The sequence below is a fragment of the Apis cerana genome, linkage group LG3 (assembly GCF_029169275.1).
Source record: "Apis cerana isolate GH-2021 linkage group LG3, AcerK_1.0, whole genome shotgun sequence".
NCBI classification, from domain to species: Eukaryota; Metazoa; Arthropoda; class Insecta; order Hymenoptera; family Apidae; genus Apis; species Apis cerana.
Genome location: NC_083854.1, coordinates 13,235,122 through 13,249,370, shown reverse-complemented (window position 1 = coordinate 13,249,370; position 14,249 = coordinate 13,235,122). Strand labels below are relative to the sequence as shown.

At 29.7% G+C, this 14,249-nt stretch overlaps 3 protein-coding genes across 9 annotated transcripts in view; 1 reads left to right on the top strand and 2 right to left on the bottom strand.

Moving 5' to 3' along the window:
- The window catches only part of LOC107995398 (neuronal calcium sensor 2), a 32,718-nt gene extending 20,912 nt beyond the window's left edge, over positions 1–11,806 (bottom strand). Inside the window, exon 1 of the mRNA XM_017052898.3 lies at positions 11,772–11,806. The gene's annotated coding sequence lies outside the window, so the exon portion shown is untranslated. The remainder of the gene's footprint in view (positions 1–11,771) is intronic.
- The window catches only part of LOC107995397 (neurocalcin homolog), a 53,881-nt gene extending 41,969 nt beyond the window's left edge, over positions 1–11,912 (bottom strand). For all 3 annotated transcript variants that reach the window (XM_062073207.1, XM_028665541.2, XM_017052890.3), the window contains exon 1: positions 11,772–11,912. The gene's annotated coding sequence lies outside the window, so the exon portion shown is untranslated. The remainder of the gene's footprint in view (positions 1–11,771) is intronic.
- Positions 1–14,249, top strand: part of LOC107995396 (replication factor C subunit 2) — a 41,017-nt gene that overhangs the window by 26,445 nt on the left and 323 nt on the right. For 3 of the 5 annotated variants that reach the window (XM_062073204.1, XM_062073203.1, XM_062073202.1), the window contains 5 exons: positions 12,560–12,853; positions 13,029–13,296; positions 13,393–13,641; positions 13,757–13,966; positions 14,056–14,169. In XM_062073204.1, coding sequence (XP_061929188.1) covers positions 12,741–12,853; positions 13,029–13,296; positions 13,393–13,641; positions 13,757–13,966; positions 14,056–14,169 — 954 coding nt within the window. In that variant the 5' untranslated portion in view covers positions 12,560–12,740. The remainder of the gene's footprint in view (positions 1–12,559; positions 12,854–13,028; positions 13,297–13,392; positions 13,642–13,756; positions 13,967–14,055; positions 14,170–14,249) is intronic. The other 2 variants (XM_062073206.1, XM_062073205.1) reach the window with 1 other exon arrangement.

Below are 14,249 nucleotides of genomic sequence, written 5' to 3'. Positions count from 1 at the left end.
GCCGCTAAGAGGATCACGTTCGCTTCTTACAAACATATCCGCCGCTAACCGGCTTCCACTATTGTGCTATTCTCGGCTAAAGCATAATCCTGGTAAAAACTCTTATCGATAAGTCCATCGATAGATTCCAGTAATTTTCGCGACAAATTCAATAGAGTTATTAAAAATTGCATCGATCGGCGAAAAAACAAGATGAAAACATTCGATGTGAAATATAAAATCGAACGTGAAACGTCTAAAGGTCACGCTACTGACCTATTAACGACTCTACGAATTTTTCCTTTCGATTACTCGATCTTCCCGAGAAAATCGATACGCGCGGGTATCCCGATGTCGGTACTTGCCAGTTAGTTGCCTATTGTTGAAACGTACTCTCGTTGAAACGACCAATTCAAAAACAGTTCTTTCTCTCCGAGCGATCTTCACGTAACTCGTTCAAACTTTTTTCGTTTAAACTTCGAAACTAGTTCTACGAAAATTTATCAACGATTTCGCGATATGAGAGAATATTTTTCGCTAGCGTTTAGATGCTCGTATTACGAATCGTTGCCTGAACAGGCGGGGTAGTGAATCTTTTCTGTTTTATTTTTTATTACTCACTACGAGTAATCGAAAAAAAACTCGTTAATAAAAAATTACGTAATGACAATGATATGAACGAATGTTGTTAGAAACGAGTGGTACAACGGTAAGATTATAGATATATTGTACGACGAATTTTATTTAGATACATTGCGTTTAACGGAATTCCGTTTCGTCGTTAAATAGAGAAATAGAGTGAAAATGTCAAGAGTGAATTTCAAGTCTTGATTGCATGTGATTAGAATAAGGAATCAATGAGAAAACTTGAAACGAATTTTGTGTACGAATATAGCGTAACTGTTAGCGATTTCCGGCTAATGTCGAACCCCTGATACGAACCTAAGAGCGGGATACGAATGCTCCCGGTTGCGCTAGTGCACCGCTATTTATACCACGCGGGCAGCCTGTTACCGGCGCACGCGCACTTAATGAAATAGCGATTGTGCGCGTAAATTTAATCGTTTGAAACGCTATATCGAATAATCGTTTTTTTACCGATAATTGATATAGAATTTGTTATTTGTTGTTAAGAAATAGAATTCGCGGAAGATAGAAGATAGAAAATATCTATATCTAGTGGCAATAATTATCTTTTTTCTCATAACATTGACCGACACATGTATGATATACACATGTGATAAATAAAATAAGAAAAACAATCTTTTAATCGCCTTTTCTTTTCAATTATATTTAACGTTAGGAGAAAAATGCCATTTTATCAACCGATAATATGTGTAAAATTGTAAATTTAATTATTAGTGTTTATATAATAATTAAATTTCGTGACAAACTATTTTCATCGATTGGGAATGATATCTTGAAGGGTACTTCGAATTGGCTTACTTTGCAAATTTTCCATTCAACCGCTTACCGAAGAATCTCGAGTGTTCGACCGTGAAGTAAAATAGAAGTAAACACTTATTGTTGTGAAAAGATTAATCAAGTATATCTATCGTAAAATAACGTTCCGTTATTTTTTACTCAAATTTGGAAAAATATAAATAAAGTCGGATCAAACGCAAATACACTTTGAAATTGAAATTAATAATGTAATATAATCATCGGACGAGTGAAAAAAATGATCGTAATCATTTTCGAAAAAATTTCGAAAAAGATAAAATCACGTCTAATGATGATCTCCCCTTCTTATATTTTTAATTAAATGCGTTTAATATTACGAGGAAATTCGTAACTGTCGTAATCGATGACAAAAATTTCTATGGTATTAAAAGAGTATATACGTATATAAGCGACATTAAATATAAAAAATGAAAAGAAGGAAAGAAATGAAGATGGTAATATGGGAATTGGGATATGAAAGTAGGTGCAGGGACGAAACGCTTAACGAACATCTTCTTGGTTGCGTAGAGATCGTGGTGGAAGGGGCGTTGTCGAGGAAAAAGATGGGGAAAGACAGAGGAAAGAGGGAGGGGCGAAGAGGGGTGAAGAGAAGGGCGAAAAGCACAGGGGTGCAAAGCGCCGGCGTGAGGGCAGTCCGACGCAATGCGGGCAGCGCGATGAAAACCAGCAATCAAGGATCAACTCTTCAATGTACCGTATATTTTTCTTTATCGATCTATCAATTTCTAATTAATAATTCTTCACATTTTTATTTATATATATTTAGAAAAAAAAAAAAAAGAGGTGATTCGTCTAAATTTTAAACGTTATCACCTTTTTTCTCTTTCTCATATGTCACAACTATGCTTTTAATTTTCATTGCTTGATATATCGAAGAAACGATTCCAGAAATTTATTTACAGAACGTATCATCTAAGGAATAAAATTCTTTTCTTTTTGATAATTTTATAATTTTATTATGATATGATTCGTCAAAATGTTTTCGATTTCGAGTTATGATATTTAGATGTTTTTTTTTTATTTCTTATTTTTAAGCATCACGTATCTTTTCAATTCATATTTCAACTAAAAATTTCTATAAGTTTTATATTTTAATAAATTATGTTTCCGTATAAGATATTCAAAGAACTTATATTTGACAATGTATCGTAAATTAATTTTAAATTCCTGAATTCCGACAATTGAATATAATTCAATTATTCAATTTATTTTGGTTCTTATTTAAAAGAATTTATCTATAATAAAAATAGATACAATAAAATGCATTTAAAAAGGATTAACTTTTTGCAGTAAAATACATTGATAATGAATGATATTTAGAATTTTATTTCAATTTCAAATTTTATTCTAAAAGTGATATTAATAAACATTTAAAATACTTCTATTTTGAATTATACTTTTGCTTATTTTAAATTCTAGTATTGTTTAAAACTTTTGTGGATTTGGATTTTATCATATTTGAACGGAATGATTTGTAGATTCTACGCAAGAAATATCTAAATATTTCTTTGAAATATTTTTTGGATTTTAGATGAGAATAAATATTAAATCGTTATAATACGTAACACCTATGGAATATAAAGAGAATATAAGAGAACTAATAATTTATTTAAAAGGTAAATACTTAAATATTAAATTATATTTAAAAAGAAAAATGAAAATACGATTAATTTTTAATTAAATTAAATATATATACGTAATAATATTTTTTATATCTTATAAAATATATAAAATATATTTCAATTTACATTTTTAAATTTATATTGTGTAATGATATATATTTTTTTTAAACAATTTTTAAGCAATCAACCTGTTCAAATATATTATATGCCGATGTATGTACTTACTTACGTGTGTTTGTTTAAATATTTGGAAGTTTATTAAGGAATAAGTATCTTAGAGACGTTGCTCATCATACTAATCACTTTATTCTATATATTCTATTCCTATGACGAAGTGATGACTTATTTGTATGGTTTATGCGTGGCGTGTATTACGCAGCACGAATAAATATTACGATTAATTAAAAACTATGACTGTCAATAAACGGAACGAAATTCTGAAATTTTTAAGTAAATCTTTTTAAAAAGAAAAATAGCAAAATATAAATAGAACGAAATTTATCTCAATAATAGTGATAAAATGATTATTTCAATTTGATTTATAATAATCGCATTATGCATCAAACGAATAATTGTATTTCCTTTATTCCCGATAATAAAATTCCGATTAATAAAATGATATATGTACAGCCAAAATTTTACACGTCTCGAAACTTCTTGCTCTTATTTTCATTTCTTGGATAGCTAATGCTTTCCAGAATCAATAAGGTTATATCTGCAGCGTCGTATTTGCCAATTTTCTACTTATTTACGTTGCATTCATACGTTATAATACGTTAAAACAAACTAAAAAAAAAAAAAAACGAATGCGAAAAACTTTATCTCGATCAATATCATTTTTGCGAAAAATACTTTTTATAAATTAATTCCGAAATGAATGAAAAAAAATACTTAATGAATATCGCATAATTATTGCAAGTTTATCTTTCTTTTTCTACAATTTCATTGATATTACTTTTCTTTCTTTTCTTTTTTCCACTTGAAAATAAAATTTTCATATAAAAAATAAAAATATTTAACAAACATTAATTTTCATTAATGTCACGAATGAAATATTTGGGTATATTTTCTCGAGATATTTTTTGGAAAGAACGAAATATAGTAAATACTTACATATATCTTAATAAAAGGAGAATCTTAATTAAAGGCAGTGATGTAACGAGAGTGTATGCTTGTACACTAAATTTGGATCAGTGGCGCCATCTAGAAACGATCAAAATTTCAATTGGAAATAAATATATAACGCATCTTTGCAACGGCATTACAGTTATCTACTTTATCCACTGTCCTGGATATTTGATAAACATCTAATGCTATTTGAGTCATGATGGCGCTGTATAATACGAAAATGGAGAATATCTTAATCGATTACTTATCGCATCTTGGCCTTTTAAAATAAAATTTTTTTTGAAGTTTTCATAGATATGCGAAAAATGTACGTATAAAGATCGAAAAAATAAAGCTTAAGTTTCTCACATTCAGAGGAGCTTTCAAGAAATTACATTTAAAAGATAAGGATTCATTGAGAAGATAAAATGATTCGAACGTTCGATCATCGTCTTTAACATGTACAATCATTATGCATTTACACATATGATTTATACATACATGTATCGATAATCAATATATGAAATAAAAGCATTTTCGTGGTTTTAAAAATACAAAATGTACGAATCTACGAATTATTATTGATTAAACCATAAACGAGATTAGAAAACAAGATCCATCTCATTTTGCGATATTTTTATGTATATAAAATGAAAAATTAAGATACTTTTTATCTAAGAAATATCTGAATGATCGTAAATCTAAATAATCCATGGATTTAAATAAGTGTTAAAAAAAATATATACGCAATACAAGATTAGTAGGATTATATATTTCTCGTAAAAAAGATCAGTTTGTTTCAAGATATACAATAAAAATAAAACTCAGAGAAATATTTGTTAATTTCATTAATTTCATTTCGAATTAATTCTAACGTTAAGAAAGATGAAGAATATATCGAAATATAAGAAAATAATATAATATAAATATTAATTATAATAAAATATTTTTCTACGCGAAAGTAATAATATTCGTAAAATTTGTATCGTTTTTCAAATAATAGAGAACTGTTTAAAGTAAAAACGAGAAATAAGAAAGTAGTAATTAGTAAATTATTCGTATAAATAATTGACAATTTGATAGATAATAGTTAGAAGAGAGATCAGTTTATTTAACCTAATTGTAAGTAGGCGTAATCGATTTGAAGAACGAAATAAGATAAGTAAGCATTATTTAAATAGCATTAACTAGATTTAGTGTTTAGTACAAAGTGTAGTTAAAGAATACTGTTTAAAATTACATATACATCGTCTGAACAGCCAGATCGGTGGCGTACACTGTCCGAACTACAAATCAGTTTCTGTGCGTCATCGCGTGTGCCGGAAATCATGAAGTCAGTCGCGTAACTGTGACCAACCTAACGCTAAATACATTACCTTGTAAAAAAATATGGTCAGTGTGTAGACTAATAGCAGACCACCTATGCGGAAAATATATCTTAACCGACAAATTAAAATCTGCCTATGCTTGAAACGGTATACTTTTCACTATTGATGCATTACTTCTTTCATCATTTTCATCATCTTCGCTTGATTCGATATTGATTATCATTAATCTATTCGCAAATTATTTTTAAACAAACTAATATTTTTAAATAATTTTTCCGCCTGTTGTACGACTCGATTCGAAATAATCGATTAATACGGAAGAAAACTTATCTATGATTAATTTTCGATGGAAGTAACGTTTCGCAGTATACAATTACGATAGAAATGAAAAATATATCATCGTAGATGAACACGTTCAGGAAAGAAAATAAAACATAAAATAAATATTAGAAAACATATATAAAGAAAAAAAACTTATGTACAATAATTTAATGAAAATCTAATCTTCTTTACTGGCAACAAAAAAAAAGTGATAAGTATCAAATTTCTGTACATATGTTGGAATCGTTTTCTCTGATAGATGAAAAAAAAAGGCTTAACCTTTACGTCTTTGCGGAAATGAGAATATTCGACGATGTTCTTCCACAGTTTCAAGTACAGCGTAACAAAGAGAAGAATAATAGGAGAAAAAAAAAAAAAAAAGGATCAAGTTTAGTTTTACCCTCGTGTAAAAGTTGGTTTCAGTATTGTACATAGCTGTAATGGATCAATAGTGGTGAACACAGTGGCCGGATAGGCTGAATATAGATACACGGAAGAAGTACAAGGTGAAGCATAATCATTTGCCGTTTCTACATTTTCCACCTGCGACTAAGCAACCTGAATTCACCTTTTACCGGTGCCGATTGCGTTCTTGATACGAAAATAACTTTCCTAAACTAAGTTCCTAAACGTTCCTAGACTTTCGTTATTATAAAAGTAATAAAGTCCAAAAAGTTCTCCGATAATGTAAAAATATCGATCGTATCGAAGGATCAAATTGATCGTTGGATGAAAATTTATTTTTAAAGAGATCGGTATCTATGTTTCTAGCGATTACATTTTGCAAATTAAACTATCATTTATTCGAAATTTTCAAGAAATTCATGTCATTTTCTCTTGAAAGGGATAATTCTATTCTCTTGTGAATTGTTAACGAAAGAGTTTCGTGTACGAGGTTAGACACACCCCGGAATATTTACGGTGTTTATTATCGCGTTTCTTTACTATCGTCGCATTACTTTTACGTCATGCGATTAAAAACGTAATATTTTTTTAGAAGAATAAAATCCTTTACGTATAAAATCCTATTATATCACGATTCATCGTCGATCGATCCACGAAATTATTATCTAATTTCCTCGACAATTTTTCACAGATTTGTGTCACAGAAAATAAAAAAACGATTGAGAAACTATTCCACTCGAGATTCTAGTATCGTTAGTTTTCTTAAAGATTCTTTTTCTTAAACCCGTTAAATAAATTCATAATAAATGACAATTAAAATTGAAGCCACGGATCCTTTCTATCCCTGTGTTGCGTCTCGAACTATTTCGAATAATTCGAAAGAAAATTGAATGGAAGAACGAGCGTGCTGTGACAAACACGTATCTACACATATAATCTATATATATTTACTTTTCTAATTAAACGAATGAGTTTTTATCATATTATACGAACGTGTTTGAAAATTTTACGATGATATACGTGCAAGATCGCATATACATTGCATGTTTACCCAATAAACAGCCTTGTAATACAAGAGATAAAGCAGTCTTCCTCCACCATATCGTTTTCCCATTGAAGAAAAAGGTCAAGGTGGTAGATATAAATAATTATAAAAATAATTTATTGCAAGCTACCTATTTTAACGTAACACGTGCAGAATACGTTCGGTAAGAAGGATGCGACAGCTCCCCATAACCAATTATAATATGTCTGTGACTTGAAATCGAACTTACTTCTTCCCTCTCTTTCTCTTCTATCTTCCATCTTTTCCTCCATCTCTTTTCCTTTCCCCCTTATAAACATATTACTCGGATCGCTTTGATTTTCTTCTACTTATCGTAGCCATAATCGATAACATATTTCCATATTTGAAAAAGATTTTTCTCAAACGAGAGCGAAAATCAATTCGACGGATTCTATTGAAAAATTCTACGACATTTTCTAATTTGGCCATACCTTTGAGCAAAATCATAAGAGAAGGTAGGGATTCTAGATGGGTCGAGGATATCGGTATTCACGTGCAACCGCAGCACACTTTCTTTAGATGCGCACACCACCTAAAATTATCCGTTCTTAATTGGAGAGTTAGTTATACATATTCACTTTACGATTCTTTAATTAATGAGAACGAATAGATTCTCTTCTTCCCCAGAAGAATGTATTCTGACATTTCTCTTTTTGTACGCTACATTTTTAGAAGACTGGATGCAAAGATTCATTCATTCAATCCGTCATCAAGTTTAATATTATTATTCTCACGATACGTGCTTTCAATCTTTTTTTTTTTTTTTTTGCAAAAATTAACGGAAATGGAATGACAAAGAATGATTGATCGTTCGGTATCAATTTTTCAATCGCGCGATAAATTATTCGAAATATCCTTGAAATACGTAGATCGATTTTGAACGATGAAATGATTATTCGTCAATTTTTTTTTTTTTTTTAAGTTGAAGGCATTTTGGAAAAATATTGATCTCTGAATTTCGGGACTAATAAATTTTGAGATCAAATTGAAAAATGAAGGAAAGTTTAGGTAATTAGGAAAGTTTGAAGGAAAGAAAAAAAAAGATAACTTGCATATGTTTGAATTATAATATATTTAAAAAAAGATATGGATGAAATGAAAAATGTTGAATTTTAAAACGATGGAACAATGAAGATAAGGATGTAAAGAGAAGGGTGCAGTGCGAAATAGTGCAAAGATGTTTGATCCATAGATTTCGAGGGGATTGTGTAACTAGTAATCACACGATATATCGTCACTTGGCTCGTTACCATCTTTTCATTCCTTGCGCTTTTAAAATGCGTCAGATCTAGAGGAGCGATCCTTGAAAAGCTTTCCTGTTAATTACTAGCCTTCTTGTCAACAGTTCTCGCTAAACGCTTATTTCGATTATTTCCTTGTCTTCGGTCAGGCTAGGTCACGCTTTTATTTATTATTATTAATATTTTTTCCTTTTTTTTTTTGATCGAAAATTATAAATATTATTTTAAATCAGTTCGTTAAATTCGAATAAATACGTCAAATATTTTCAATATAGGAAAGGACATTTATATAAATATACAAATATATACGTGTATACGTATATACGTATATGTATATATTTACGTATAGTATAGAATAGAATAATATAGACACATGAAATTAATAAACGGTATAAAGTGATTTTGAAATATTTATTGCGGATGTAATAATAAATGCTTAATATTCGATTCGCAAAATTAGCATACAAAGAGATCCAAATTTATTGAATATTCTCCCTTCTTAGAACAGCATACAACACATGCTTCCTCTTTTAGATACAGGTCTAGACACGCTAAAGACAGTGCAATCGCAATAAATTGTTATTTATAGACCGAAGAAATTCTTCGTTTCTGTGGCTATTCTAATGCATCTTTCCGAAATTTTAACACATCGAATAATTACAATTTTCAATCTCGATAAAACTTTGTTAAAAATATACACGAATCATCGGTTCGTAAAATTGATCGTTCATTGTTTCATTCTTTTCGTCAATTATTATTATCTTCCCGGTTCGTTCGAAGAATTTTATAATATCGTTTTATAATATTTTATATCAGAATGGATAAACGCGTATAAATATTCATATTTCATTCATGTATATTCCGTTCCCTTTTCAGACGACGAACAACGGATAAATAAATTTGGACAGAAAAGAAGTACACGACGATACACCTACGCGTCAATCGTCTCATCTCGAGTGTTTTATCTCGAGTCATGTGGATTTTTATTTTTATTTAAAATTCAATTTCTAATATTATTTGCGCGATCGTATAAATATATCGCGAAAAAATTATATTTGTTTGAAAAATTTGATTTTTTTTTTGTGCCAAGATTGCTGTTTAGAAAATAATTCGTTCAAAATGTATTATTACTTGTTGTAATAATTTCGTAATTTTTTAAAATTATTCAACGAATGGAATCAATCTATCAATTTTTTGTTTTTTTTTTTTTCACTTTGATCATTTTCTTTATTCAATCACGTTATCTTGTTATTACTCGAACATTTAAAATGATCCGATTACAATTGATGTTTTCCCAAGCGCACTCGGCAATGCTCACAGTCGCTAGTTCTACGAACCGATATCGTCAATCTGCTACTGTAAGCATCTAGAAACATAATAGAGATATGGTGTATCATTTTTCGACAATTATAGCGATAATAATTCACACGAGTTGAAAAATGTTCTACCCATCTGCCGTCATTTAGCTACGCAACGATGTAATATCTTATACGGTGAATCGGATGGATTCGGATTGGTTTGCAGATGGGCCAACTGAAACGAGAATTTAGTATTTTGAATGATTTCAGACGTCAAAGTATTACCGTCACATTTCTACGGTTTCTTACGGATTCGAAGAGAACGTATTCGTAAATCAGAATACTATTTGTCTGGTTTCGAGAATTCTACGATTATTCGATATAAATTTAAAGAATTATAAATATATATATATTAGGATCAAAAAGCAGAAAATAGGTGTTTTCAAGACATGGATTGTATACTTTGGACCATATCCTAGATAAATATAAAATCAATCGTAATTGTATTTTCGTGTACTACGAAAAATGTAATTTTTTTATTTATAAATAACTATTGAAAGTTCTGTTCGGAACTTCAAAAACGTTTTTTCCATCGAGAAGAACCATTCATATGAAATATTAAATATTTCGCTAGATATTTTTTTATTCGCGAAATTCATGAATCGTGATAAAAATTTAAACGTGTTAAACGGTGTTATTATTGTTATAATTGATACTCGTTTAAATACGTATTAATTAAATTGAATGTATATATTATTAATTGAAAACAAATTAGATGTCTATATAATATCGATATAATGTAGTACATAGCAGATTTTATTTACTCGTAACAATTTATTAACGCACGATAAATAATCTGGTCGATATATTTAAATAAACAATCTTATCTATTTTGTATAATAAATCAATAGTTAACGGTTATATGGAATATCGAGTATGTACAAAATGAAAAAAATTTCAAATAAAATAGGAAACAAAATGCATTTAGAAGAAAAATGCAAACTAAGCAGGAATTAATGAATCATGTTCTTTCAACTTCTCGTATGTGTATCTCGAATATCACGAACAACCGGAAATAATTATTAGTATATAATAGCCAAAATGATAAGCATAAGTATATGTATTTACAGCAACAGGCACTTTACATAATTAGCTAATCTATAACGTAATGATACTACATTCATCTGCGAATGTAAAATAATCGAAAATTTGCGCGGCATCGATATTCAAAATATAAGTGGAACTTTTAAATGATATTGAAGAATAAAATAACGGAAAAAATATTTGTCATGAAAATTGTGACGATCGAATTAATTCACTCAGATAAATAAAAGAATCGTAAAGAAGGAATACATCAACTTACCAAACGTTGTTCCCAAATGTATTGTTCGGTATGTAGCGGGCCGAAGAACCATGCTGTTCATTCGGCATGGCGAGATGTGTCAAAAACATACACGACGACGTGTCTTCTTCTTTCTTGACGTTTGAACACGCGCGACACTCGAACAATGTTCCGTTCGAAAATAAAAGATAAACGACGATTCTAAACATTTTATGAATATACACGCATCGATACAGCATCCACACACCTGACACGACACGCACACGTATATAGCCTAGCTGAGAAAAACGTACACACATCAAGCATACATAGAATCGCAAAACATACGTGATGTCACATGCATATACATTGGTCGATTGAACGAAACGAGCGTCGGATTCTTATTTAACGTGATACGCTTTTGAGTATGATTTAAGAATGAAAAATCAAGGTAACCTATGTCTGCATTCGAACAATACTGCGGCTTCAACTATATACTTTAGCGGCTCAACCGTGATGAGGAAAATAATTTTCACGAAAACCCGGTTTCCTGACACAAACTGATCGATTCAATCAGAGAAGCTAATACAAAAACGTAACGTCATTTCGTCTTACTAACCTATGCGTTGTACGTCAACCGGTTGTCGCGATTACTCAACGACTTCAAAACATTTCCGCGATACCGACTTGTGCAGATATCACGACGGCTGCCATATTGAAATCTCATTCCGTAAGCCACCAACGCAATGCTTATAAAAGAGAGACGATCTCGCGAGATTTTACTAGATGCGAAAAATTTAATCGATACCGCGGCGACCCCTTAAGAAATAATGTAATCATTAACCGTTAACCGTTATTTATTTATTTATTTATTTATTTATTTGTTAAATAATATTATGAATTTAAATAGAAAAAAATATTCACATTATCAAATATATGATAATTAAATCTTGTATTTTTGTATCGATTATAAAATTATTTTATCTGATCTGGTAAAATTTTATAATCAATATACAATAATGTTGATATAATTTTTATACAATTTTTTATTTTAATAATTAATATTAAATATAATTTTTTTGCAAATATATATATGGCAATAAATAATGGCGATAATGATAAATTTAATGTATAATTATGATATCAGTTAATCAGTTTTATCTATGTTTTAATGATTTAAATGAAATGGTAAAATAAATATTACATTATTTATGTTAATAAACATTAATTATCATTTATTTCACATTACCGTGAGATAAATATTCTCTTTTTTCTTTTTTTTTTCTATTCCATCTATTTTACAATTATGAGATTATACTTTTTAATTATTAGATTTATTTGTATAATAAAATATTTTGAATATTAATTTTTCAAGGGTTTATTTTTAACATGATATATTTTTTTTAGAAAAATTATTATTAATCGGTAATACATTTTATATTTGCTCATTGATATTAAGTCATGAGCAAAAAAGAACGACGAAGACAGTTTCTCTTCTTTATTACTACATAATCTATGTTTCAACAATGTATTGGACATCTGGAAGTGGTAGTGAGTTTTTCCCGCGTTTTAAATTGAATGTTCAAAGATGGGAGGTGAGAATGATATCGATGAATCTATGGATATTGAAATTTTGCCATCAACGAGTGGTTATAACGTGAAAGATAAAGAGAAAGATAAAAAGTTGGATCATTTGCCATGGTATGTTTTTTTGTAAACTGGAATGTACGTTTTCTCGTCGTTAAATCGAATATATTTTTTTTTAGGTTATATCTCGTTCTATTTTCGTCCGTTAATTTAATATGTATTTATATAGGACAAAAGAAAAGAAAAGAAAAGAAAAGAATAAGAATTAAGATAAATCTTTATTTTTAAGGATCGAAAAATATCGACCACAAATATTTTCCGACATTGTTGGTAACGAGGATACGGTATCCAGATTATCGGTTTTTGCTCAACAAGGCAATTGTCCCAATATCATCATTGCCGGTCCACCAGGAGTTGGTAAAACTACGACTATATTGTGCTTAGCACGCATTTTACTAGGGCCAATATTTAAAGAGGCAGTATTAGAGTTAAACGCCTCGAACGATCGAGGAATAGACGTAGTAAGGAATAAAATTAAAATGTTTGCTCAAAAAAGGGTAAAAAAATCTTTTTTATATTTTCTATTCTACTTTTACTTCCATTCTTGTCCATTTTTTCAAGTCGGCTAATTGGTATTATCGATTCAAATTTAGGTGAATCTGCCAAAAGGAAAACACAAGATAATAATTCTAGACGAAGCTGATAGCATGACTGGCGGTGCTCAACAAGCATTAAGAAGAACGATGGAAATATACAGCAACACGACTAGATTTGCGTTAGCTTGTAATTCTAGCGACAAAATTATCGAACCAATACAATCACGCTGTGCTATGTTAAGATATGGAAAATTATCGGATGCACAAATTTTAGCAAAGATCATCGATATTTGTAAAAAGGAAGATGTAGGCATAAGTTTTCTTAAATATTTATATCTCTGTTATCTCTATTCGCGTGGAAAAATGTTATCGAGATGTATCGATCCTTTAATTTTACATTTTATTAAAATTATTTAAACAGGTTTCGCATACGGACGATGGATTGGAAGCAATAGTGTTTACCGCACAAGGTGATATGAGACAAGCCCTAAATAATTTACAATCGACGCATAATGGTTTTAATCACGTAAATAGTGAAAATGTTTTCAAAGTCTGCGACGAGCCGCATCCATTGCTCGTTAAAGAAATGCTTGAATTTTGTAAAGAGGGCAATATTTCCAAAGCATACGGGGTGTGATAATTTATCATCTTACCAAAATATTTATCTACTTATCCGTTAAATGGATATAAAACGATTTTTTGTAATGTGTTACGATACAGGTAATGGAACATTTATGGAAAATGGGTTATTCCGCGGAAGATATAATTAATAATATATTCAGAGTTGCAAAAAATCTATCCATCGATGAAACGTTAAAATTAGATTTCGTGAAAGTGAGTTTAAAAATTTACGTCAACTTTGTATACAATAAAAATTGCTTTTATATAAATATGCACACGTACGAGATAGTTTA